Source organism: Oreochromis niloticus, linkage group LG22, assembly GCF_001858045.2.
Source record: "Oreochromis niloticus isolate F11D_XX linkage group LG22, O_niloticus_UMD_NMBU, whole genome shotgun sequence".
NCBI classification, from domain to species: domain Eukaryota; kingdom Metazoa; phylum Chordata; class Actinopteri; order Cichliformes; family Cichlidae; genus Oreochromis; species Oreochromis niloticus.
The window spans coordinates 11,507,841-11,531,131 of NC_031985.2; the positions used below are offsets into that span (position 1 = coordinate 11,507,841).

A 23,291-nucleotide genomic window follows, 5' to 3' on the forward strand; every position below is an offset into this window, starting at 1 on the left:
CATATGAATCCAGTGTTTACTATGAGCTGCAGTCACCCAGTCTTAGTCATAAAGCACTTCATTTAGTGTCTTTAAGCTTCTTTCCATCACACATGGCTCCCTCCTGAGTCACAGCCACCCTTAACCTAACTGGCAAGGCATGTGAAGGAAAAACCACCAACATGTGCTCCAAGTATGTGGGAACTCCTTCAAAACTGGCTTCAGTGGGCAAAGCTTTTCTTTAGAGCAAAAGGAGACATCTTTGACGGACTGACCAGACTAAAAACATCCTCAAAGACCAACTTTTACCAATGATCAAGGTGTAATTTCTGTGCATTTTTCAACATGGAGTAAAAAACCAAACGTTGTGGCTGCAAAATCATCAAATTCAGATTTTGAATCCAAGGCCACATTCCTCAGATGTTAATCCGATTGCAAATCCATGGTTAATCCTTAAAAAGCAAGTGGATAAAGAAGCCCACAAACTATGATCAAGTTCAAGCACCGATAGGGCAGGAATGGATCAGCATCAATCAATATTCGACCCAGAAGCTGGTGTGCACCATGTCAGCAAAGGTTAATGCTGACTCTGCATAGATGTGATTTATTTATCAATAAAAGTCTTTGATCTCTCTTTATTATATTACAGAAACATTCAAAATAATCAAGTGTTTGAAACGCTGCCCATGACTGTTAAAGTATTATTTTCAAAAGGTAGAAGACAGTAAAAATATGAAAACCCCTTGAATGAGTGTGTATGAATCTGCAGATACACATAAAAAACCAAAAAAAAATGAGTGACGCCCAACTCAGATGGACCTTTTCTTTTTTTATTACGCATACAGGTGTTTTGGAAACAAAACAAAACAAAAAAAAGAGGAGAGACCACCTCAGCCTCACCTGAACATGTTTCCTTAATGCTCATCATTATAAACCAACACAAAAAAGGATGAGATGACAACAGTGACAAAACACAACATTAAAAAAAAAAAAGATTAAAAAAATCCCCAAAACAAACCACAGCATACAACCCAGGAGAAAAGACGAGACGAGAGCAACAAGTGGAATGATGAAAGAAAAAATGGCAAACATATCAAAGAGGAGATAACGGACCGCATTAGAGCGAAAAAATAAGAAAAATACACAAGGAGCCGAGGAGATGAGAGACACATTCATCGAGTTGTGAACAACAATCAAAACAGATGCCTTTCGTCCTTCTCTACTGGTTTTTTGTTTTAAAATCAGGTTGTGAACAGCGATACAGCAGAACAGGAAATTAAGAGGAGAGCAAAATCAACATTCACAAAGGAAAAACTGTAAAACACCTGATATATATATATATATGTTTAAGCACACACACGACTCCTCAGAGTTACACTCCTATGTCCAAAGATCACAAGTTGTTCAAAGATTAACTTTATTATTTTTTTCACCCTTCAATTATGTTGGACCATCTTCTTGCCAAAGTGCTCCCTTTGTATAGCCATTTTTTTTTCTAAAGTGGAATATAATAGTGTTGCTGACCTTTTCATGTTTTATTAGTGGGGACCCAAAGGAGGGAGCGGGACTGTGTTGGTGTTATGGAAGAAAATGTAGAGGAAGTGTGTTTTACCAGAGGTTTAAAGCAAATAAATAGTGGAAATCAACAGGAATTCATGAGGAGGAGGAGGAGGCTGTTAGTGGGGGTGAACTGCTGCTGAAACCAGTCATGGTGTGCAGTCTGTGCAGGTCTGCAGCCATCATCAGTCATTTGCCTTTAAGCCTAAAGGAACAAACTGAGGTACTTTCACATACAGATTCATAAAAAGCAGATCAACCTGCAGGTTCGCACGCTTTGAAAGAAACAGCACAGGGTAGCACAAGTATCCACTGATTAGTTTTATTTCTGTTGGACTCTGATCATATACTTCCATCATGTTTGATCACATTTAAAAAAAAAAAAAGAAAGAAAGAAGAAGAAGCAGCATGGCAGCCTCGTGTGCAAGATTCAGTAAAAAGAGCCATTGCTGTTAACGATCCAAGACCTGGACAGGCCGCAGTCATGATTGGAATGGATGCGTTGGCGCTCACTATCCCCGAGTCAAACTCTGTTGGGTACCCAACACTGGAGTCAAGCTGCAGTCAGACCAGATAACAGAAGGGTTCAGGAGACAGGGCGGGTAGGATTGCAAGCATAAACAAATGTGGCAATTACATGGCAGGCCTCCACAAGCTTGTAGATTATGCAGCATTTTATTTGTGTTTCTACTGCTTATGTTCATGCACCCAACTTTTAGGCTGTAGTCATAAAGCAAGAATGAATAAGAAGCCAAATCCACATTTTTTTCCCCTCAAACTCATGCACCTTGAGAGCAATCACATATCAAAGTTTTACGTGATTCCACCTGTGAAGCTAAGAAGGCACGTCAAACAGCAGAAAAAAAAATTGGGACGCATAATCTGGTCTGACTGCACCTTTAAACAGCGGTGTGTTTGCAGAGAGTTGCAGGCGAGTGTTAACCTGCTTATTTGCTCTGTGTTAATCTTGATTTTCTTGATTTACAAAGTCACACAGCAATGCCAGAAGGGAAAGTGTAGCAATGAGTGGGGAAAAAGAAGCTAAATGATGTAAAAAAAAATGAGGGGAAATGGGAATGAAGCAACAGACAGAAGTTGTAAAAATGAAGCCAAACAGAAATTTAATGTTTGAGTTTTCAGTGTTTCTCCCTCCGTAGGCTAAGACGTGTGAGTGCAAGCACTTCAAATCAGTGTGTTTGACAAATCTGTTTAAGGTATGAGTGTTGCTGGATCGCAGGAGAAGCATTTGGTTGGTTTAGCAGTGTGGGTCAAATCATCGTTATCGTCGTTACTAAATATGTGCGTGTTCGTGTATGTTTGCTGTCTCGTGGATGTGTGTGGGAGGGGGTGCTCATGGCTGTTTCCTGTGGGAGAATGGCAGAACAGGGGTGAAAGGTCAGTGTCTCAAAGGGGGTCACAGTGGGGATGAGGTGAGGTCAGATCCGGGGCAAAAGCTTCTCGATAAATTCCTTTACAGCTGCCATCTCCTGCAAGAGAGCAGACCAAATGTTGGTACAGTGGAGAAGTTGAACAGATGATTCAGGACTCATCTCAGCTGAAAAACAGGCTGGACTGGAAATGTAACGCCGAGGCTGTTCACATGAAGGGAGAGAGCAGACTCTACTCCTTCAGGAAGCTTAGGGTTTTTGTTTTTTTTAAATGTGTGCAGCAAAATGTTGCACTTTTTCTGTTGCTAGTGCAGTTTTCTTTCTAGCCATCTGCTGAGCTAACAACATCAGAGCCCGTGACACTAGGAAGCTTAACAAGCTGTGCTGGAGACTCGCATATATCCCACAGACCTCATTATTGAGAGAAGGACGTTCAGTAAACTCCTACAACCCTGTTTTTTTTTTGTTTGTTTTTTACATATATATGTGTATAAACGTTTGATTTGCGAACCTTCTTTAAGACTTTTCTTTTGATTCAAGGGTCAAACTGTTAAAATCACAGTGTTTTAGAGACATCTACATTTGAAAGAACAGCTTTAGAAGCAAATCTGAAACTTTAAAACCACTGGTAATAAAAATTGTACCAGAGACCTGAGCGGTTCTGTTTTGATCTAACTGCAAAGTTTCAGCTGGAAGAATGCATCATGGATAGGATAAAAAAAAAAAAACACCCCTTGTTTAGAGTTTATCCTCTAAATCAGGAGTGGGGAACTCGAGGTCTCAAGGGCTGGTGTTCTGCAGGTTTTAGATGCATCCTTGATCCAATACAGCTGATTTAAATGGCTAAATTACCTCCTCAAACTATCCTGAAGTTCTCCAGAGGCCTGGTAATGAACTAATCACTTGATTCAGGTGTGCTGACCCAGGGTGATATCTAAAACCTGCAGGACATCGGCCCTCGAGGCCTGGAGATCCCCACCCATAAACTGATTTAGCTCCTCTCCCTTTAAACCATCTTTCTTTTGATTGGCTGCAGGTTTAAAACCTGAAACTGCTGTACTTATAGCCAAAGTGGCAGAGGTGACAAAAGTAAGGACATTCTTTACTTAAGTCAAAGCACCGTTAAAACAAAATACTCTAATAAAAGCTAAAGTATGGATTCAACTTCTTTACTTAAGTAAACACTGAATAAAGTACGGGCTCTGAAATGTACGGTACTCAAAGTAAGAAAGTAAAAAGTAGATATTTAAAGGACATTTCTACCAGCTATCTTTCTGCAAAGCTAACTGAACTTCATGCTATATTAATATAATAATAAAACAATATTAGTACATGGGAATAAAAATATGTCTTCACCTCCAGGCTAACATGTTTATCCTCCATTAAACTGCACAATATTTTAACACAACCTCTGAATAACATAAAGAACATAAAGTACACCTCTTAGTATACCACAAATTGGTTTAATGTTAGAAGGAGTGCAGTGATATCAACTAATGAGTCTGTATTGTAAATGTAAGGAGTAGAAAGTACAGTTACTTGCATTAAAATGTAGAGAGTAAGAGTAAAAAGTTGCCAGAAAAATAAATAATCATAATAATGAATAAAGTAATGATACCTGAAAATTCTACTTAAGCAGAATAATTTGTGCTTTGTTACTTCCCACCACTGCTAAATGGTGTGTCTGAGATGTTAGTATGAGGTATATTCCTGCTCCTGGGTGTCATACAAAACCAAGAGGGCAAGAGGAGAAACAGCGAGACCCAATTTTTTACAACTCTGAAACCTGAGAATTTGGCTCACAGCTTGTACAGCTGACCTCATTTTTGGGGTTCCCTTTAAATCTAAGATTTTTCTCTTGAAATAAAGATAAAGAAAATTCATTAACATCAGTTTAATTAACATGGCCTTATTCACCCAGGTGTATGATGCAATGCTTTTGTTTAGGTGAATGTAATCAGGATGTCACGAAAATGTAAAAAAATAAAATAAAAAATACAAATTTTATTCAACCTTGAAATAAGTAAAACAAGCTTTTAAGAAGAAGTCATCAGTGTGATTTGTGAACAACAATACCTGAGGACAGGAGCTGTGAGGGAGCCCTGGGAAGGTTTTAAAGGTAATCATTTGAGGGTTGACTATGGATTTGAGTTTTTCTGCCGTCATGGCACCAAACTGCACAGGAATCATGGCGTCCATCTCACCGTGGCACTGCAGGATTGGTAGGTTCTTATTGCCACTTGACGCCTGTGGGACAGACATAAAAGTAGAATTTAGCTTTGAGCTTAGCTTTCTCACTAAAACCTTCTGGCAGTGTGACATTTTAAGAATCATATAAGGGTATCAGCATTGTGTTGAAAAGAGGAGCAGGCAGGAGAAGGATGTTTCTCCTCTGCAGTGAGACTGTGACTGTACCGATGGGAAACTCCTGTGAAGTGGAAGCCAGCAGCTGAGGGCCACAACACCAGCCAACTGGTGCTGGCAGGTCAAGGCGGTATACAAGGACAAGGCCCCACCCTGAGGAGCAACACAGGAAGCAGACAATCTTTAATAGATCCATTTATAATATTTATCTTGTATATATAATAATGTAAATGCAATTCACAACATGTAACACCAAGACATTAAAAACCCACCTGAGAGAAACCGCCAAGTATTATACGGTTTGGAGGGATCCCATTTCTGGCCTCGTGCTCGATTATGGCCTTGACTTTAAGAAGCAAGAATAACCCGTTAGTGAAGCCAAACAAAGGGGTGGGTAGCGCAGAAGAAAGAAGAAATAAGTCTGATGTGGCAAATTTCCAACAAAAATTTTCCACTTGACTTCCTGTCAACTTTGCAGCTGGCTTAAAAAAATGTAATCCATACTTGGCATGTGGATATTCAAAGAAAAAAGTTTTTACAGCTGCTCTGAAGAGGGTGAAGACAGTCTTCATACAGAGCAGTGACATTTTATAACAGTCTAAATAAGAGGATAATAGCACACACCTTTAGGGATTTTCTCTTTGAAGTTGTTTTTTTTTTTTTTTTAAACAGACAAGTACATATGCAAGAGTGTGAACACTTTCACAAACTAACTAATCACAGTGTCAAGAACATCCGTTTTAAATCGCCTACATAACATTAATCTTACTATTAAGTATAATCAAGCCTCTCATAGTCTTACAATTGAATTCAATTTTATTTACATAGCACCAAATCACAACTACAGTTGACTCAAAGTGCTGTATTCTTAAATGTTCATTAAATGATTAGAAAAATTGCGGGGGGGGGGGGGGGGGGTTTAAACCTTAAATTTTAGCAGTTTGACTTATTTGCAGTGTAGCACTACAATACATGTCAATACAAGAAACTGGTTAGACCTCACAAAAAACACAGGATCATCTCATTAGGCAAAAATCTCTGACAGAGTTTTTGATCTATTTAACAGCAGAGAGATACACGATATAAGCATTTAAAGCATTTCTAAAGATTCTCAAGTCTCAAATCTGGAGGCTGGAAGGAGACCCAAATCTCTGGTGGGACAATTTGTGTCTATGAACAAGAACAATCCGATTACCTTTTTTATGACCATTAAACATTTTGTCCTGAAGGTGCACTAAAAATTTTCAGATCCACAGACTTATTTTCGAAACTTGGCTGTTAATAATGTCACAAAGAGGGGATAATTTATAGGGTCATCTCAGGCATGCAGCTCTAGCTGTGCCTACAGAACCTCTGCCTTCCTGATGCTCAAACATTCTGCTTGTGAGGGGCAGCCAATCAGAAGAAAGTTGTCTTAAGGTGGAGGAGCTAAAACAGCTCGTTTCAGAGTGATCTAAAAGGCTGCACCAAGGCCCAGTATCACATAAAAGAGGATTATATTGAGCTATTAGTGACAGAAATGTATTGCAGTAGAGCTGGAAATCAGTATAATAGGTGCACTTAGTGTATTTCACATTCATACATTTAATGGTGTAAGCACCCTCTTTAGCTTAAGCCATTATTCAAGGAGTTAAGGTGCATACAAGAGAAGATACTAACCATTAAATAGAGGGATGTAAAACCAAATTGAAGCTGCAGCAGTCTGGAAGCTTTCCAATCACCGTTTAATGACAGCGTATTAGTGCTTCCCTGCTATTATCAACCCACACACGTGGCCCTTGTTCGATATTTAAACACATTAAACTCACTGTTTTCTGCTGCCTTCTTGATTCCAGATTCGTCCTCTGGAGAGTCGGGGCTGAGACCCATGAGGTCAAACCTGCACACAAGTAAAGCCCAGCGTAAGGAAAATGAAGGGATACAATTGCAGTATTGTCAATGGCGATATGGGAGGCTATTGTGGTTTCCAGGGAAACAATGGCATCCAGTGTTTAGCTAAAAGGCCGCCTCTTTCATCACGCCAACTCACCACGCGGGCATCATCGACTTCATGTTGAGTGTAACGGGAATGGGGGGCCTGCAGCGGAGGAGAGGCAATGAAAACATGACAGGAAAACAGCAGCCAGGAGCTACGTTACAGTAACACATTATTAACTCAAAACGACTTGAATGATTGGAAAAACTTTGGCTTAAAACGCACAAAATAAACATTACAGAGCATTTATTTGCCTACAAGTCTTTTTTTTTGTTAAATCAATCCACATAAGTCCCAACAAACAAAATTCTTAGAGGCATAAATCAAATCGTGACATGAGAAAAAAAGACTTACGCGTGGGGGCAGATAAACTTGACGTGAGGCAGCCGGATCCCCGTCAAAGTATCCGCCCACCCATGCCTGACAGAAAACAGAGAGAGCAGCTCTTTGTTCCTAATCAAGCTACAGTAAAACCACTAATATGCAGTACATCTACCCCAAAAGCATTACAACCAAGTCCATGAAAGTCACTTCTACGCTGAAGTAACGCGTGTAGAAAATTATTTCTCTTGATGTATAACGATCAGCACGAGTGAAATAATTTTTCATCTCCATTACGGAGGAGCACTAAAACTGTACTGAGGACAAGCTGTCATCATGTACTGATTTAAGTAGTTTTTTAAATTAGACATTCATAATGTCGTAAGTGCTGCTTTATGAAATTCAACCACATGAATGTTGGCACCAATTACACATGAATAAAGGCCACTGAATGCATGTTATTAAAGTCAAGTGCAAAAGCAGCAAGAGCCAAATGCAGGATTTTAAAATTAATTATTGTGATTAACTCTGCATCACCACCCTCTGCTACTGTGCTGTTTATGTAATGATTTTTACTTGTAGGAATGTTTCTCCTGTGAATTTTCTGCTCACATTCAGCCCAATGAAACAAACATTTAAACAAAAAAAGGGAAAGACAACTCAAATTATGTGAACTACAATTACAAGGGAAAAAAATCAATGAGGTGCCGCTTAAAGTGTGATCCAAAAGGTTTGGGTAGCTTTTAAGAATCAGTTCATCTTCTCTTCCATCTCTGGCCTGCTTTCAGCCTGACTCCCATTTTTAGATCGCTCCCTGGAAATCCTGTTTTGACCACTTCATCACAGACCTCAGCTTCTCTTTCAAAGTGACACAGTTTGTGTGTGATGATGATGATGATGATGATAACCTTTTATTTTGGACATATAAAAAATATATCTACATTTACACACATATCTGCATATAGATGTACACAGATATATGTGTGCATACAAAATCGACAAAATCTATGTGACATGAAATAACAATTTAATCATAATGTCCGACTTGGAGTAGGAAGGAGCCTGTACATAAATATTAGTCCCTACCCCATGCTCAACACTCTATTGGTTTACCATGATCATCAGCACACCCACTTCCCCTTTGCACTTGCAGGTTTTGGAAATTCTTTGAACTGAATAATGCTTGAACCTTGTTGCAGGCCCACTGGAAAACCGTTCTAGCTATACTCCATAAATGGAAATGAAAAAGGTTTTAACTATTATGCACATATCAAGAGTCTTGGTGATGAGCTGAACCACAACACAGCAGTTTTCAGCTGAAGAGCCTGCAGTGCCCAGTCGCCCAGGAGGAATCCTGGTCAGATACCCAAACCACCTCAACTGGCTCTTACTTTGAGCCCTTCTTGAATAGTGGAGCTCTTCATCCTACCTCTAAGAGAGAGTCCAGACACCCTTTTGGAGAAAAGTACTTGTATCTCCCATTCAATTCTTTTTGCGCGACTCAGTTTGTGTCCACAGGTGAGAGCAGGAATGCAGGGTGACCAGTAAATCCTGCAGAGCTCACAGTGTCCATGCCTGAACAGGCGTCCACAGAGAAAGCAATTCACTTGCAAATTGGTTTGCAGCTGACAGGTGGTTGCTAGCAGATAGTTCAGGCTCTGGTTGCCTAGGCAACCCTCTAATATATTTACTACCCTATAATACGGTATGTCAATCAGTGGTAATCTTTGCTCTCAGTGGTAGTCACTTCAATCACTCGCCTTAAAGTTGAGAAACTGCAGACTCGCCTGCCATCACATGAAATCGCTGAATATCGCTGACCTTCTACATTGTTTCCATGTTACTGCTAGCTGTTTCCTGTGTGGACGCCTCTTAACCCTAGAACACTAATGTCGCGTGATTTTCATCAAGTGTTAAATAAAAATTACTTAGTGGTAATTTCCAAGGGAATTCATATGGTAAAACATTTATAATCAGCTGGTCTTTTGTTTTTAAATCTTTCCCACAGATGTCAGAGATTCAGCGAGAATGCACCTTTACTTGACAAGGCTCACATGTCCCAGGAGTGAGTGGACAGAAAAACAACTTCCCAGTTTCATCATTTCTTTGTTTTATTGGGTATATTATATCGGATAAAAATATACCCAGCATTAGTGATAGTGTTAGAAAACTGGACGTTAGTGTTGTGGGGTTAAAGCAGGCATTATATTTAGCAGCTTGCTTGATGTATGCCTGTAGGTTGTATTCACAATTGCTGCACTGTTGTGTAGTGTCTCCAGAGATGAATCCGCACTAAGAGAGCCTAACACTCACCATTCGATAATGAAAACTGCATCCCTCTGACCCAAGCGCGCCCTAGCATACTCACTGAAAGTTTGTTATGCCTTTATGCTCCTACATGAATGCTTTTGGGTTTTTCCTCCACCATACACTCTGAATTTGTCCCTGTAACATTTTGAGTTGTGCAAGGGAAACCTTTAACCAGAAATTATGTGGTCTGTAGGTGATGGCATTTGAGGCCACAGTGATCTCTGCTCATCACCTGTCCTATTCACCAAAAGCACCTCCCTCAGATTTGGCCCAAAATACAAATCTAGGTAAATGACTGTTTTGAGAAAAGAGGTAAAAATACAAGTGGTCAGACAGAACTCCAACAGGGCGATCTACAAAAAAAACCAAAAAAAACCCAGCTATGCTGAAAGTGGCCCAAAGGTGCACAAGAAGATATCCTTCAAGGTATGATCAGAAACTTTTTAACTGCAAACTGAAACTGAACTTTTTAACTGCACCTCACAGAAAACAGAAATAAAAGTTACTCACCCTGAGTCTCCCAAACCATGAAGGAAGATCACCTGCAGGACAGATGGAGACAGCAGAATTATTTTCTCTTACACAGGTTTCACAAATAAATGGGAAACACGTCCTTCTAAATGCAGACACAGAGGCCTTATCTGTTCCCAGTACTGATTGGTAACAGAAACTTTGCTTCCTGTGATCTGGACAGTATGTTCAAGTCCATCTTGCACTTCACAGATAAAAAACAAAAAACTCTCTTTGATCTTCGATACAATTTACCAGCCTTCTGGACACAGAGTGCTACAGCTACAAGTTTGCAGAAGAAAACCAGGTGCCAGTCTTACATTCCTGCCAAGATCTACTCTCACTGCAAGTTTCCACACATGATACTCCCTGCAGAGAAACCATGAAAGGGACTAATGACAGCTCAGAAGACTGGCAACTCGATGTTTGTTGGCTAGAAGTCAGAGAAGTGGCTCTCTGCGCAGATCAAAACACTTTTCTTCCATGCAGCGTTCAGAGCTGGAACAGTCAGCTTTGATCCTGATGTTTAACAAAACCCTGCACGGTATCCAGTAACAGCCTGATAAGAGACTTGTTTAATTTTCACTCTGAGTTCCAGCTAAGTGTTGACACAATGGGCCTGATTACTCTGCTGTAACACTTGTTACATGTGCTGCTGCAGGTGAAGCTACAGGTGAGCCATAAAACAGGACTAGCATGGCTACAGAAGTAAAGTACAAAAAGTCCAATTTCTTGATATTAATCACAGTGCTGGGTGGAAATTTGTATCTGGCGACCCGTCCAGGGTGTACCCTGCCTCTCGCCCTATGGTAGCTGGGATAGGCGCCAGCACCCGCCAGTTCTATATTTGTTCTAACTACATTTCAAGAAATGTGCATGGAGCTCTAACACCTCTGCGGTTTTAAAGAAGGCCCAACAGCGTCTCCACTTTCTGAGAATCCTCAGAAAAATGGACCTGAAGAAGGAGCTACTGACCGTCTTCTACCGCTGCTCCATTGAAAGTGTGCTGACATATTGCATCAGTGTGTGGTTCTCCAGCTGCACCACAGCACACAGAAAGGCACTCCAGAGGGTCATCAGTATGGCCCAAAAAATCACTGGACATCCTCTTCCCTCCCTGAAGGACCTGTACAGCACTCGCTGTCTCAAGAGGGCACGCAGCATCCTACAGGACTGTACACACCCAGGACACCGGGTGTTTAAGCTGCTGCCGTCTGGCAGGAGGTTCAGGCTGCTGAGGTCCCGAACAAATAGACTCAAGGACAGCTTTTACAACAGGGCAATAGCCTTAATCAATGCAAATAGCTGACCTGACTGGCTACCTACCTGGACTTTTTGGGAGGGGAGGTAACAACGGTAAAAACAGTAACAATAATAATATTTATATTTATAACAAGGTGCAATAATAATTAATGTGCAATAATAACAGTGTGCAATACACATACACTTATTCTTCTTTTTTAGTACTAAGTTATTATACTGTGTTGTGCTGTTTGTGTTGCGTTGTGATGTGTCGTATCGTGTCGTGTTGTGTTACATGTAGTGCCAACGTAGGACAGTTTTCCAATTTCATTGTACTATTGTACTATGTATGACTGTGCAATGACAATAAAGAGTTATCTTATCTTATCTTATCGTTTTTATTAGGCCCTCAGATGGGTCAGTGGCTGGCAGCAACACTGATTTGCATGCATTTTTGTTTTTTCCGTGCTGTCAGATATAAAACAAACTGACATTCGTGATCCCAAGTACATGTCCCCACGACCGTCTGAGGGCTAGTATTGTTTTGTGGGTCTTTGTGTAGGTGGCTTATTTAGTCTTATTTATTTTAGTGGCTTATTTATTTAGGCTCATTTAGTCAGGTGTATGCAAAATAAATAAAATTTTTAAAAATAACATTTTAATGTGATCCTAAAAACAAACAAAAAAATTAAATGAGAAAACCACACTTAATCGGCAGCTTGTTCTGCTTTTAGGTAAGTATATAAACACCATTTTTTTTGCGACTGTTATGTTTTTTAGAAATTTAAATTACACCTGTCTTGTTAGCCTGAATGTTTCCACAGCACAGATGTGACACCAAGGATTACCATACTTCACAGAAGCGTGAAGTGCCACTCTGAAACAATTTCCATTCGGTCTTACGCCAAACTTCGTGTCACAAGTGACAGCTTTGAGTACCTCATAATCTTTGTCTCACCCGTTTTTCTGTTTCTATTTGGGCGGAGTTGCCCGAGCAGTCAAAGTCAAAATTAAAAGCACTGTTTGATTAAGGCCATAAAAAAGACTCCAGCAGCGTTTGAGGTAAATAAAGCTATGTCAGGTTTTGTGCTTTCACTCACCGCCGCGGTCTCCTTCTCCACCCCAGACACCGTCACAGCCTCGGCGAGCAGCGGCACAGACATGTTGTTGCCACACATACACTGTAAGAGGTGCTGGAGACAAAAACGAGAACAGAAAAAAAAGAAGAAGATTTCAGCTGCCTGCAGATTGCAGAGTGAGAAGCTACTTAAAGTCTGGTGTCATGTGCAATGAAGCTAAACAAAAATGCTTCATTTAACACTCACACATTTTCAGATAATTTAAGCATTTTCACAGTTCTCAGTCCTTCGCGTTAACTCTAAGACTTCTTACACAGCAGATCAAAACTGTAAAATCCCCTCAAAGTTCATGGTAGCTTCTTCTATTCCTGTAGCAGAGAAGGAAGTTAAGTCATGACACTAATCTTCCGGAGTTTTTTCTGGAGGATACATGTTTTTCATACTAGAAATCACTGGATATCACACGGCTCCTTTACTGCAACAGAATCAGCTCTAATCTCAAATCAAACTGGTTTAATCATATAACATTTTCATATTCGCCTAACAAGCAAAAGATCATCAGTTTGATGGTGTTGTGGTGACCTCTCACGAATAAGGGAGCACCTGAAAGTACCTTCTTCATTCATATTCTAGTTTTTCTGTTTCATTTATATTCGGAAATCTCTGATGGTGCAGTTCTTGCTTTTACTTTCTCTTTCTATCTTTGTCATTGTCATCCAACAGCCTCCTTGTGGATCTTGAATGTGCCCCAGGGGCTTGAAACTGCTCATGATCTGGCATATTGGATGGCTTTGCAGAAGACAAAAATTACAAAGGAGGAGGGCTTAAACTTTGGACTCTGACATGTTCTCTGGAACCAAGTTAACAAAAATTAATCTAGATGAACCAGGTTAACTTAATAGTTAATTTAATCAGAGGCATAGGTCTGAATCACTGTCAGCTTTAATACATGCAGCCTTCATACTGACATTACCCACGGTATACCACACTCCACCAAAGCGAGGTGTTTAAACCATGCTGATTGGTTTCTTTGATTTACTGCAGCAGGATTTATTTTACCTGGCTGAATGTGGAAAAACTAAAAGGAACCAGATGAAGATTCAGTTATTTCTTACAATGTTTTCAGAAGAATTTAAATGTACTCACAATAAAAGAAAGTGACCAACTTGAAGGTTTTTTTTTTTTACTAGGTTACAAAACATTAGCTTTAGTGGTCCAGTCCACTCAGAGCTCAGTTTATACTTGTTGCGCATTGGTGTAGTTTGGGCTTTTTCTGTAGCTCTCAGATTTTGTACCTTGGGAGGCTCGGCTGAGATGAAAGGTGCGAGCGTACGTTACTGTCAGTCTTTGCTACGATTTCAATGATAAATCACTATTGAAGCTCAGATGCTGTCAGATTACAAAAAGGAAGAGACAGCTTTCTGTTTGTGAATGTGTGTTTTTTTATGAGTGTTGCCATTCATACGTGCAATCATCAGTGTCAGCATTAATGGTTACTAGGCTGTGATATCATCACAGGTGAAGAAGCCAACCACCAATGCAATGACCGCTAACTTATTTTAAGAGCAAACTGTGCTGTATGAGTCCCGTGAACTTAAAATAGTTCTGTTAATATAATGTGCAACTGTAAATTTATTTGGCAATAAAATTAGAGATATGCACGACCAGAACAGTTCTGCTCGCTAGTCAGCAACAGAAGGGTTTGCAGCTATGACCAACCTACAACACAGACATAGCGCAGAAGCATAAATCTCTTAGATCTCACATGGTTAAACTACTTATTCATATTTTCTTAATCTACAACAGTTATAAATTAGTAATGATTTCCAAACCAAGTCAGACTGTGACTGTGACCACTACACAAAGGTTGACTCCTATCAGGCGACCTGTGCAATCGCAAGTGGTCATGAGTGTGCAATGTCCTCAAACCTGCGAGCAACCATTTATTCACCGCAAGTTCCAGTTGGTTGCAGATTGTAAACAAAATTCAATGAAATCATCTGGCAGCCGCCGACTGTTTCAATGTTTTTTAAGTAACATTGGTTTTACTGTAAGTTTGCTTTACCTCAGCTGTGACAGAGTAAACAGATGTACAGACATGCTGCTAGTAGCATTGCTAAGGTTATCCAGTTTAACTAATCTGACATCAAGCAATTTATGAGTCTTTCAAATATGATCTGATAACTGAAAAACATATTTAATGATTTGAAAAGGCTCTTAAATAAACACACATTATCTGTACATACATATCTGAACTTGGACTGGCACACTGGGGTTAATTTAGCCTCCTTTTGGAATGCTTTCTTATTTTCAGACTCATCTATTACTCTTATTTTCGTCTCCTGTTTAACTGACCGGTAAATCAGTAGCCAAGAACATCACTAAAAACACCAAGTTGGGTGTACTGTATTATAAAGAACACAGGCCAATATATGGAAATCATGCTGGTAGAGCTATATTTACACTGGATTATGAAGTTCATTACATTTCTCCTTCTCTAAGCCTCACTGCTCATTCAATACCACATGTTCACCTCCCCAGGATGTATTCAAATATTTAAATAGAGCACAGCCTATTCAAACCAGGGGCTGCGCAGACGCATGTCGAGAGTTATTTGCGTGTAGCTCAGAAGGACTGGATGTTATTTGGACATCAGCGGTGACATTCAACAGCTCTCTCTGTCAGTTATAAAAACCTCATTATCAGTGCAGCCATTCATTTGTCACACGGGAACAACAAAGGTCAACATATTGCTCACACATGCAAACACATAATGAAGCTGCTGGTGAAGGTAAAGCAGTCAGTAAATAAAAGCATTTGTGCCATGCAGGTTTCTGTAGTCAGCAAGTGAATAGACTCATCAAATAAACTAAATGCCCTCTCTTGACTGTAAAATGGATAGCTGGCTGGCGCGATTCAGCCGTCAATAACAAGCAGGAGATCAGGTTGTTGTTTTTCAGTAAAGTCCAGCAGTAAAAGCCTCTAACGTCCTGATGTTGTTGGACAGGATATGGGAGACGGGACGGGTGGGTCAGACGGCACACTGTCCGATTGGTAAACAGGCAACAAGGAGAGGGGGAAATGTGGAAGCACAAAGGTTAATGTATAAACCTTCAGCGCCTTGACTGTTAAAATTTCACAGATGTTGAGATCAAGCAGCTAAATGCTGCACGTGCTGTCTGTACCAGGTGACAAATCATTAGCTGAAGGTCATATCTGCGGCCGAAATAGGTGAAATCCGAAGTGTGGACAACAGAAGTCTGTTCGTTTTTTGCATCATCTGATAAATGAGTACTAGATTAATAATGAATGGGCAAGCTGCAGGAAATACCCCCTTTTTTAATAGTAAACAGGTTTAGCAGGGCAAAGTGTGAAAATTTGTTGTAAAGTTAACATTTTGTGTTTTCCAACAAATTGTGCTGCTTTTTCTGCAGAGTGAATATGCATGAAAAAAGTACTTCTACATTCAAACGACTTGTTAAAAACTAAAAGAATATTGCTGCCTAGCTCTCAAAACCTGAATATACAAAATAATATGTTCACTGAACTATTTATGCTAAAAAAAACACACCAGATTAATAACTCATTCCTTACAACTTATAAATATCAAAGAATGACATTTTTCTTATCTAAACTTCTTATTTGATTTAACTTTTGATGAACAGGTTAAAACAGTCATGATCTCAAGGTTGGAAGCAATTTGACTAAAATCCCAAATTTCATTTTTGAATTTTTCAGTGTAATTAAGCTCCTTTCTTCTGGGTCATTCCATGCTGGTTCATCAAATACTTCTCACCTAACTATCTGAAAAAAATCCAGGGTAAAAATAAACTTCTTAATGGGAATTTCAAAAAAATTCAGGTATCTATCTTTTTCTCAAGAGATAAAGATAGAAAAATATCTAAAAATACCACTAACATTATTTTTGAGCAGCCATTTTATTCAATATTTTTATTAAATTCTATTTAAAACTACTTTAACTGGTGCTATGGCCTCACGAATATGGACTCTAAAAGTTCAGTGTAGAGCCTATGAAGTATTCGTAAGCGGCCAACGCATGTGGTAATGCATTACATGTCAGCGCATTACGTGTCAGCTACCTTGTGGTCATGTTTATATGCAGCAACACTCAATAGAAACACAAAATGGTGGGGCTTCTTTCCCCTTCTGTGAATCATATTTATCCCTCAAGTTTTTCCGATTCCTTGTACATTTCCCTAACATCCATTTCTGGTAGCTTCAGCAATCCCGTTCAAGGAACTGCCATCATTTTTGGAGTCATTATTATTATTATTATTGGGGGAACTGACAGTACTGAACAGGCCACTCACAATAGTTTTGGTCTGCGTCAATGTGACATTTACATTACATTTCTAGAGAGCTGGAGGTCGGGTTATAGCATAGGAGTTTCAGAGAGGTTTCCAGTTATGATGTAGACATTCATCTGAAGCATAAATCCCCACCAAGTCCCTACACTGAAGATGAATAAAAATTATTTTTCCCCTCATATTCAAGCCTTCATTTGTGAGAAATCATTCACCTGACCATTTTTAAGAATATTATGTGACTTGTATGTAAGAAACTGTGAATAAAATATTCTCTAAAAGCCAAAGACCATCTGTTCAAATATTTCAGGAACTTCAAGCATCCATCATTCCATCTTAACATGAGTTCCACTCCTGCAGTCCAACTTCACAGACCAGATATTTACCCTAAAAACTTTAAAATCATGATGCTAGAAGAACATCTAAAAACCCCTGAGCAATTTTTACATTTTGTTTCATTTCTATTATATACATATTGTGCTATTTTACATCATATTTTGGCTGCTCAAACATGAAAATGTCGCAACTAAATGCAAATATAAAATAGTGCACCTTGTCTTATAAACTTGTTCTCCTGGTTAAGTAAAAATGGAAAACAGACCTCATTTCTGAATTTCTTCTGCAAAAGATTTTAAACTGAGTAGGAATCGCTCTTTTGTTTTTTAAGAAAACACACAAAAATGCAATTAAAGAGCTTGCTTTAAATAAATACTAATCCAGCATTAACAAATTGAATTTAGCTGCACTCTAGACGCTGACAGGGAACAGGCAGAGACATAGAGTGAAAGCAGGCAGCATGAATACAGAAGTGAAAGAAAGAAAGATGATAAGAAGATAAACGGAGGAGTGCAGGTACAATCGGACAATCTGTTCAAACAAGTAGGACAAGCTCAGGAAACATGGTAGCATAAGCAAAGAAACAATTAGTCTCTGTTATACAGTTTTTTCTACCCGTTATTGTTCAGCAGATTTACAATGACCCATAACCCAGAGACCCAGCATAAAGCACTGTGTGGGCTTTCAAAGTAGGCTCCAAGAAACAGCGGCTCACTCACTCTCTATGTGCTTCTGGAGGAGGCTGCTGGTTAAAAATAGTGTACCACCATCAAGTCCAATTCAAGCTGCGTCTTAAAAAAATGAAACAAGCCTCGTTTTATTTAACTCTGCAGTTTCTATCATCAAAAATCTCTCACTTTACTCAATAATTATGTAAAACAAAGTAGCCAAAACCTGCATATTTATGCATCATGCCACAAATGGTAACCAGTTATGGAATGACGAGAAGAACGGCATCTAAAATATGCCAGAAATTTTACAAATCATGTGCTCCAGGGGCCAATTTGTTGCCTTTACACTAAATGTTTAGCTTGATTATATGTTTAAAGCTCATAAACACTAAAGCTGAAACCACTAATAACATGCCAATACTCAAAAATTTACAGCCAGGACAAACACCTCAGCATCAAAACTGAAGATCTGTTTCCTGATGTTCAATTAAAAATGATCCCAAATTGCATTTCAGATTTACATCAGTTCAAGTCTTTCTGGTTCTATCTCCAAAATAATGAGGATCTGTTGTTTTTTTCAGTTTTGTTTGACTGCAAATTCTAGCATTCCTGGTTCTGAACAGTTTTTTAAAAAAATTTCAAACAGGTTTTCATTGTATTTTCAAAAACTGGTGGCAGTGTTTCTAACCTGTTAGTTTAAGCTAAGCTAAACATCATAAACAACTGCTTCCCTCCATTCTACAGTGGACTGCGTTCAGAGAAAAGATACTTTATTTACTTACTTAGATACTTACTTTAATCACGTATGAGCAATTGTTATTATTTGCCGTGCCCCATCACAATTTGAAATAATTCCCTCTAATTTCGTCTCTCGTTAAACTTTAACTCCCCACCAGGAAGTAGATGCTTTAATTCAAAGCATGTTTATTTTGTGTCACTGTTCAGTCTGTTTAAATCAAACTGTGGTTTATTTCACACATGGTGTGGTGCGTTTGAGCAGATGTGAACACGGTAATCACACTCAGGTACAGGCTGAAGCAACAGCACCGAGAAGAGCTTGGAGGGGGTAGTCTGAGTCCGTTTCGAAAGAACTCCAGAGAGGTTCGTTATAGTGAAGAGGTCAATGCTGCAAGTTTGAGCTAAATACCTTCCTGTTGTCAAATCCTAGCATCCTGGGATGTGGCTGAGTACCATAGATGTATAGAGTACACAAACTGAAACAACTAGCCGTAAAATGAACCAAGTGAATTAACTTCTCCACCTCGTACTGTAGTCCAAGAAAACAGCACTTTTCCTGCTCCCACCCCAAGTAAACAAACTATAGGTGAGAAAACGCTATTAAGAACACTTCAAGTGACCAAGCGTGGTCATTTATGAACCCAGCTGTAAATTTATATGTGCTATTGTGATGCCTTTAATTCCTACCATGAACTTTATCAGTCTATTTCTCCTGCAATTTTTCACAGTGTCTTTGGAGTATTTTACAATAACTGGTACACTGACGTGGAGAGGATAGCATAAAGGTACTTTTTGTAACATACACACATATAATTTATGCATGTTTTTCATACTGAATGCTATGATTGTAATTTTCCACTTCTATTCACTACAGTGAACCATGACTAACAGACATACAATAAAAACATGCGCTGCAGTAGAAGCCTTGGGGCAGATGTCCAAAGAGATGATGAATTAGTGTTTTAAATACGACACATCTACAAACAACATGTTTGTTAAGATTTGGTGTGATGCAGACACCTGGTAGTAAAGGATAAAACTTTTTTTTTTTTAAAACTCCCCCGCTAGTAATGTGTTATTAATCAAACTGTTCCTTTAATAACCACTCCATCTGTTCTTTATTTTGGAATTAAAAATAACACAAGTACATTCCAATACATAAAACTCTCAAACATATTTTTCGTTTTAAAATGTATTTTTCTTTACCACTTTTATTGAAACAAAGACTAACCACAGGTTTGTAATGAGCAGCAGAGACTGCATAAATAAAGTTGCTTCTGATAATTTTTTAAAATTTATTTTTCCATACAAATTATTAAAAACCATAATCACTTAGTTATTAGAAACATTTTAGACATCTTTCGTAGACAAAAAAATGTTTCTATATAAAAGGTACATCTACATAAAATATAAAAACTGTCTTTTTAGTCACTAAAATACCTTCGTCTCAAGAGTTAACAAGACTTGTTTGTTCTTCTTAAAGTATAATAAATACACATTTTCCATCAGTCGCGTTGGATATCATATTAAAGAAATTTGACCTCACCATTGATCAAAATCACTACAATTTCGTGCCATAATTTTGCTATTTTTGCCTATGCAGAACACTCAAAAGTTACTGAATCAGACAGGAAATATAACCACTAATGCTGTAACACCACACTGCATTATCACATCATAGTATCTCGATTTTTAGTTCATCTTTCCCTCATTTTAAAGGGTGTAATGTGATGAAGTGAAAAAGCACTACTCCAGTGCTGACTGACCGAATGATTAACTATATTCAATGAAAAGCAGCAGCTCCCACCACTACTTTTAAGTAAAACAGGCCAAAAAAAGAAAGAAAATGTAGCCTGTGTTGGACATCACGAGTCTCCATCCTGCGTGACTCCAATTACATTTAAATCAAACACAAAAACCAGAGGCGTGCTGCAGTGTGTGCGTGTGTGCACGTCAAACACACACACACACACACACACACACACACACACACACACACACGAGAGCAGGCTGCTGCACTCAGCTCAGTGGCTACGGATGGCTGGCAAACAACAGGATAATATGCGGCAGTGAGTGACAGGCACCCCCCACCACCACCAAACACCCCACCATCCTACTCCCCCTCCACCAGCAGCAGTAGCAGCAGCTAACCCCGCTCCCCGCCTGCTGATGGAGGGTTACAGCTCGGCTGGCTAGCTGATGTCAAAGGAGGCAAAGTGAAATTTGTAGAACGCCTTACGGCATCGGATAAAATGACTTGATATGGGTGTGTGGAGCAGAGGAAGCGGGTGGTGTCGAACAGGAAGGAGACAATGAATGGCTGAAGCTTAGCATCCTCAGTAGTGATGGCATTCAGCAGCGCAAAGCCTCTACTGCCCCAAAAACACACACTGCCTGACTCCCGACCATGCGCTCGGGTTTAATCCAGGTTTAGCCGACCACACACACACACACACACACACACACACACACACAATAACCGGGAACAGTGGGAGTACAGCTGCTACTAGCTAACGCCGCGCGCGCGCACACACACACACACACATTAACTGTATTGTCTCCAACCGGTGTGTCTCTGTCTTCGGTTACTTCGGACAAACGATACAAATCAAATTCAGACCCCAAACCCCGCCTGTTTTTTAGGAAACCCTTTAAGCACTAAAAGGACCCCGTTAAGGCCCAATTCGAGTAAGGATAAATGATTTAAAATTACACCCACGGCCCGCTAGCTAATACAGATTCATACACTCACCGCTTTGCTGTCCCAGTTCACGACGGAGCGGAACTTCCGCTACTGGCCGCTCACAAGCAAGGGGCGGTACAGTGCGTGGAGACGTCATCATATAACCACGCCCACTATGGTCCGCATCCTCTTGCTTCAGGGTTTTAGTCAAAATTTTATTATTTTTATTTATTTATTTATTTTTTTTGTCGTTTTGGGTCAGTTTTACATTTATATCGAAATTAGTAAGTAAATGAACGTTTCTATATTTTTACTTCGAGTTAAAAAAAATCCTCACAAATAATCCCATTAACTGCATATATAGCTTTACTAACCGCACACTGTTAACACCGTTATTACACAAACGTCTTTTTTGAATGACTATGCTTATATTTAACACACATATACTTTTTTCTGTATCTATAAAAGATATTCTAAAATGTTCCAATTTAATTAACTATGGTTTTCGATCATTTTTATAAAAAATCAAACATCACTAGTCACTAGAATAAAACATTAAAACTCTAGATGTGTTTGAATAAAATGTGTATTAGTGTATGCTAGTGTCATTTTAATATTTATCTAGATGAACTGCTGACACTGCACCACTTTGCAACCACAGATTCAAGTGAAGTCAATATTCAGGTTGTTTTTTAAATATATCCTTTGCTACTTCCAGGCTGTTGTTTCAAACACAATATAAATAAACACCTTGTTTTTTTTGTTTTTTGTTTTTTGCCTGTCCCATTTGGATCTTTAGCCATCAGAATTGTTGTCTGAAGGTCAAGAAAGATCCCAGGTGGATTTACTTTACCAATTGGATCATCATGGCCTCGCCATATTGGTCCATTTGATTGACCTTTATTATAATTATGTATTTATTTTATTTAATTTTCGGTTGTTACAGACAGGGCAGACATGACTGGGGTATAGGACACGGAGAAAGAATGAAAGAAAGAGAGGGAAAGAAAGAAAAATAGAGGGGAGAAGAGATGGTGAGAAAGGGGGGAAGAAAAAAAAAGAAAAACAAACAAAACACCTGGATCACCTGTATGGAGATAAGAAAAAACACAAGAGAAAACAAACAAGAAAGAGCAACATAATAAATACAACACCATCACAATAAACTAGCTAACAGTAGATAACAGTAGATACTAAATATTACGTTATTGTGCAGTATGCAAGATCGACAGTGCACAATGTGCTTTGAGGTAGCAGCCAAGAAAGGTGTAGTTTGTGTCTGTGAACACCCGTGTGTACACCTGTGTGGGTCGGCACGCTTATACTCAAAAGGTTTCTACATGTAACGATCTGCTTTTGAGTGTGGGGAGCCATAGCCCCGTCCCCCAGGGCATGAAGCAGGTATGGAGGAGATCCAGGCTCCAGACATCAAGAGGCCCCAGAATACGAGGACCCAAGGAGGACCACCGGGAGGGCAACCGTGCCACCCTCCTGGGAAGAGCTGAGGAGAGCCCCAAATGAGAGGTCACCCAGCTGCCATGGAGCAGAGGCCAGAGCATCCAGTTTAATAGCTGGATGCTCTGGCCTTTTTAGATGTGTCATATTTAAAATATTTTGTGCAGAACACCCAGAATATTCAGTACCAGTATATTTTGCTACTCTAGGTCTGTTAACATGGTTCATTGCACACACAACATACAATGTAGTGACTATATGTGGACAATTTCAATAAAATTAAGGCCTATACACTAACTGGAAATTATATTAGGTACACCTTGCTAGTACTGGGCTGGATCTCCCTTTTATCTTCAGA

The 23,291-nt window shown here is 39.3% G+C and overlaps 1 protein-coding gene across 2 annotated transcripts; it reads right to left on the reverse strand.

Annotated features, from left to right (window-relative positions):
* Window positions 1–795: 795 nt before the first annotated feature.
* lypla2 (lysophospholipase 2) lies at window positions 796–21,647 on the reverse strand. 2 transcript variants are annotated; one of them, XM_003458537.4, is made up of 10 exons: window positions 21,548–21,647; window positions 12,747–12,839; window positions 10,405–10,436; window positions 7,618–7,683; window positions 7,318–7,365; window positions 7,097–7,167; window positions 5,561–5,634; window positions 5,340–5,441; window positions 5,001–5,171; window positions 796–3,023 (listed from the first exon to the last, which is right to left on the reverse strand). In XM_003458537.4, the coding sequence occupies exons 2-10, from the start codon at window positions 12,822–12,824 to the stop codon at window positions 2,973–2,975; spliced, it is 693 nt and encodes a 230-aa protein (XP_003458585.1). In that variant the 5' UTR covers window positions 12,825–12,839; window positions 21,548–21,647; the 3' UTR covers window positions 796–2,972. The 2 variants fall into 2 exon arrangements, with proteins under 2 accessions (XP_003458585.1, XP_013121831.1); XM_013266377.3 differs by lacking the exon at window positions 21,548–21,647 and adding an exon at window positions 12,972–13,060.
* Between the last annotated feature and the right edge of the window lie 1,644 nt (window positions 21,648–23,291).

Coding starts and splice junctions, on each gene's coding strand:
- lypla2 (XM_003458537.4), bottom strand. CDS start 12,824: ATGTGTGGCAACAACATGTCTGTGCCGCTGCTCGCCGAGGCTGTGACG. Junction 10,437..12,746: donor TGGAGAAGGAGACCGCGGCG/GTGAGTGAAAGC, acceptor TCTGTCCTGCAG/GTGATCTTCCTTCATGGTTT. Junction 7,684..10,404: donor CATGGTTTGGGAGACTCAGG/GTGAGTAACTTT, acceptor GTTTTCTGTCAG/GCATGGGTGGGCGGATACTT.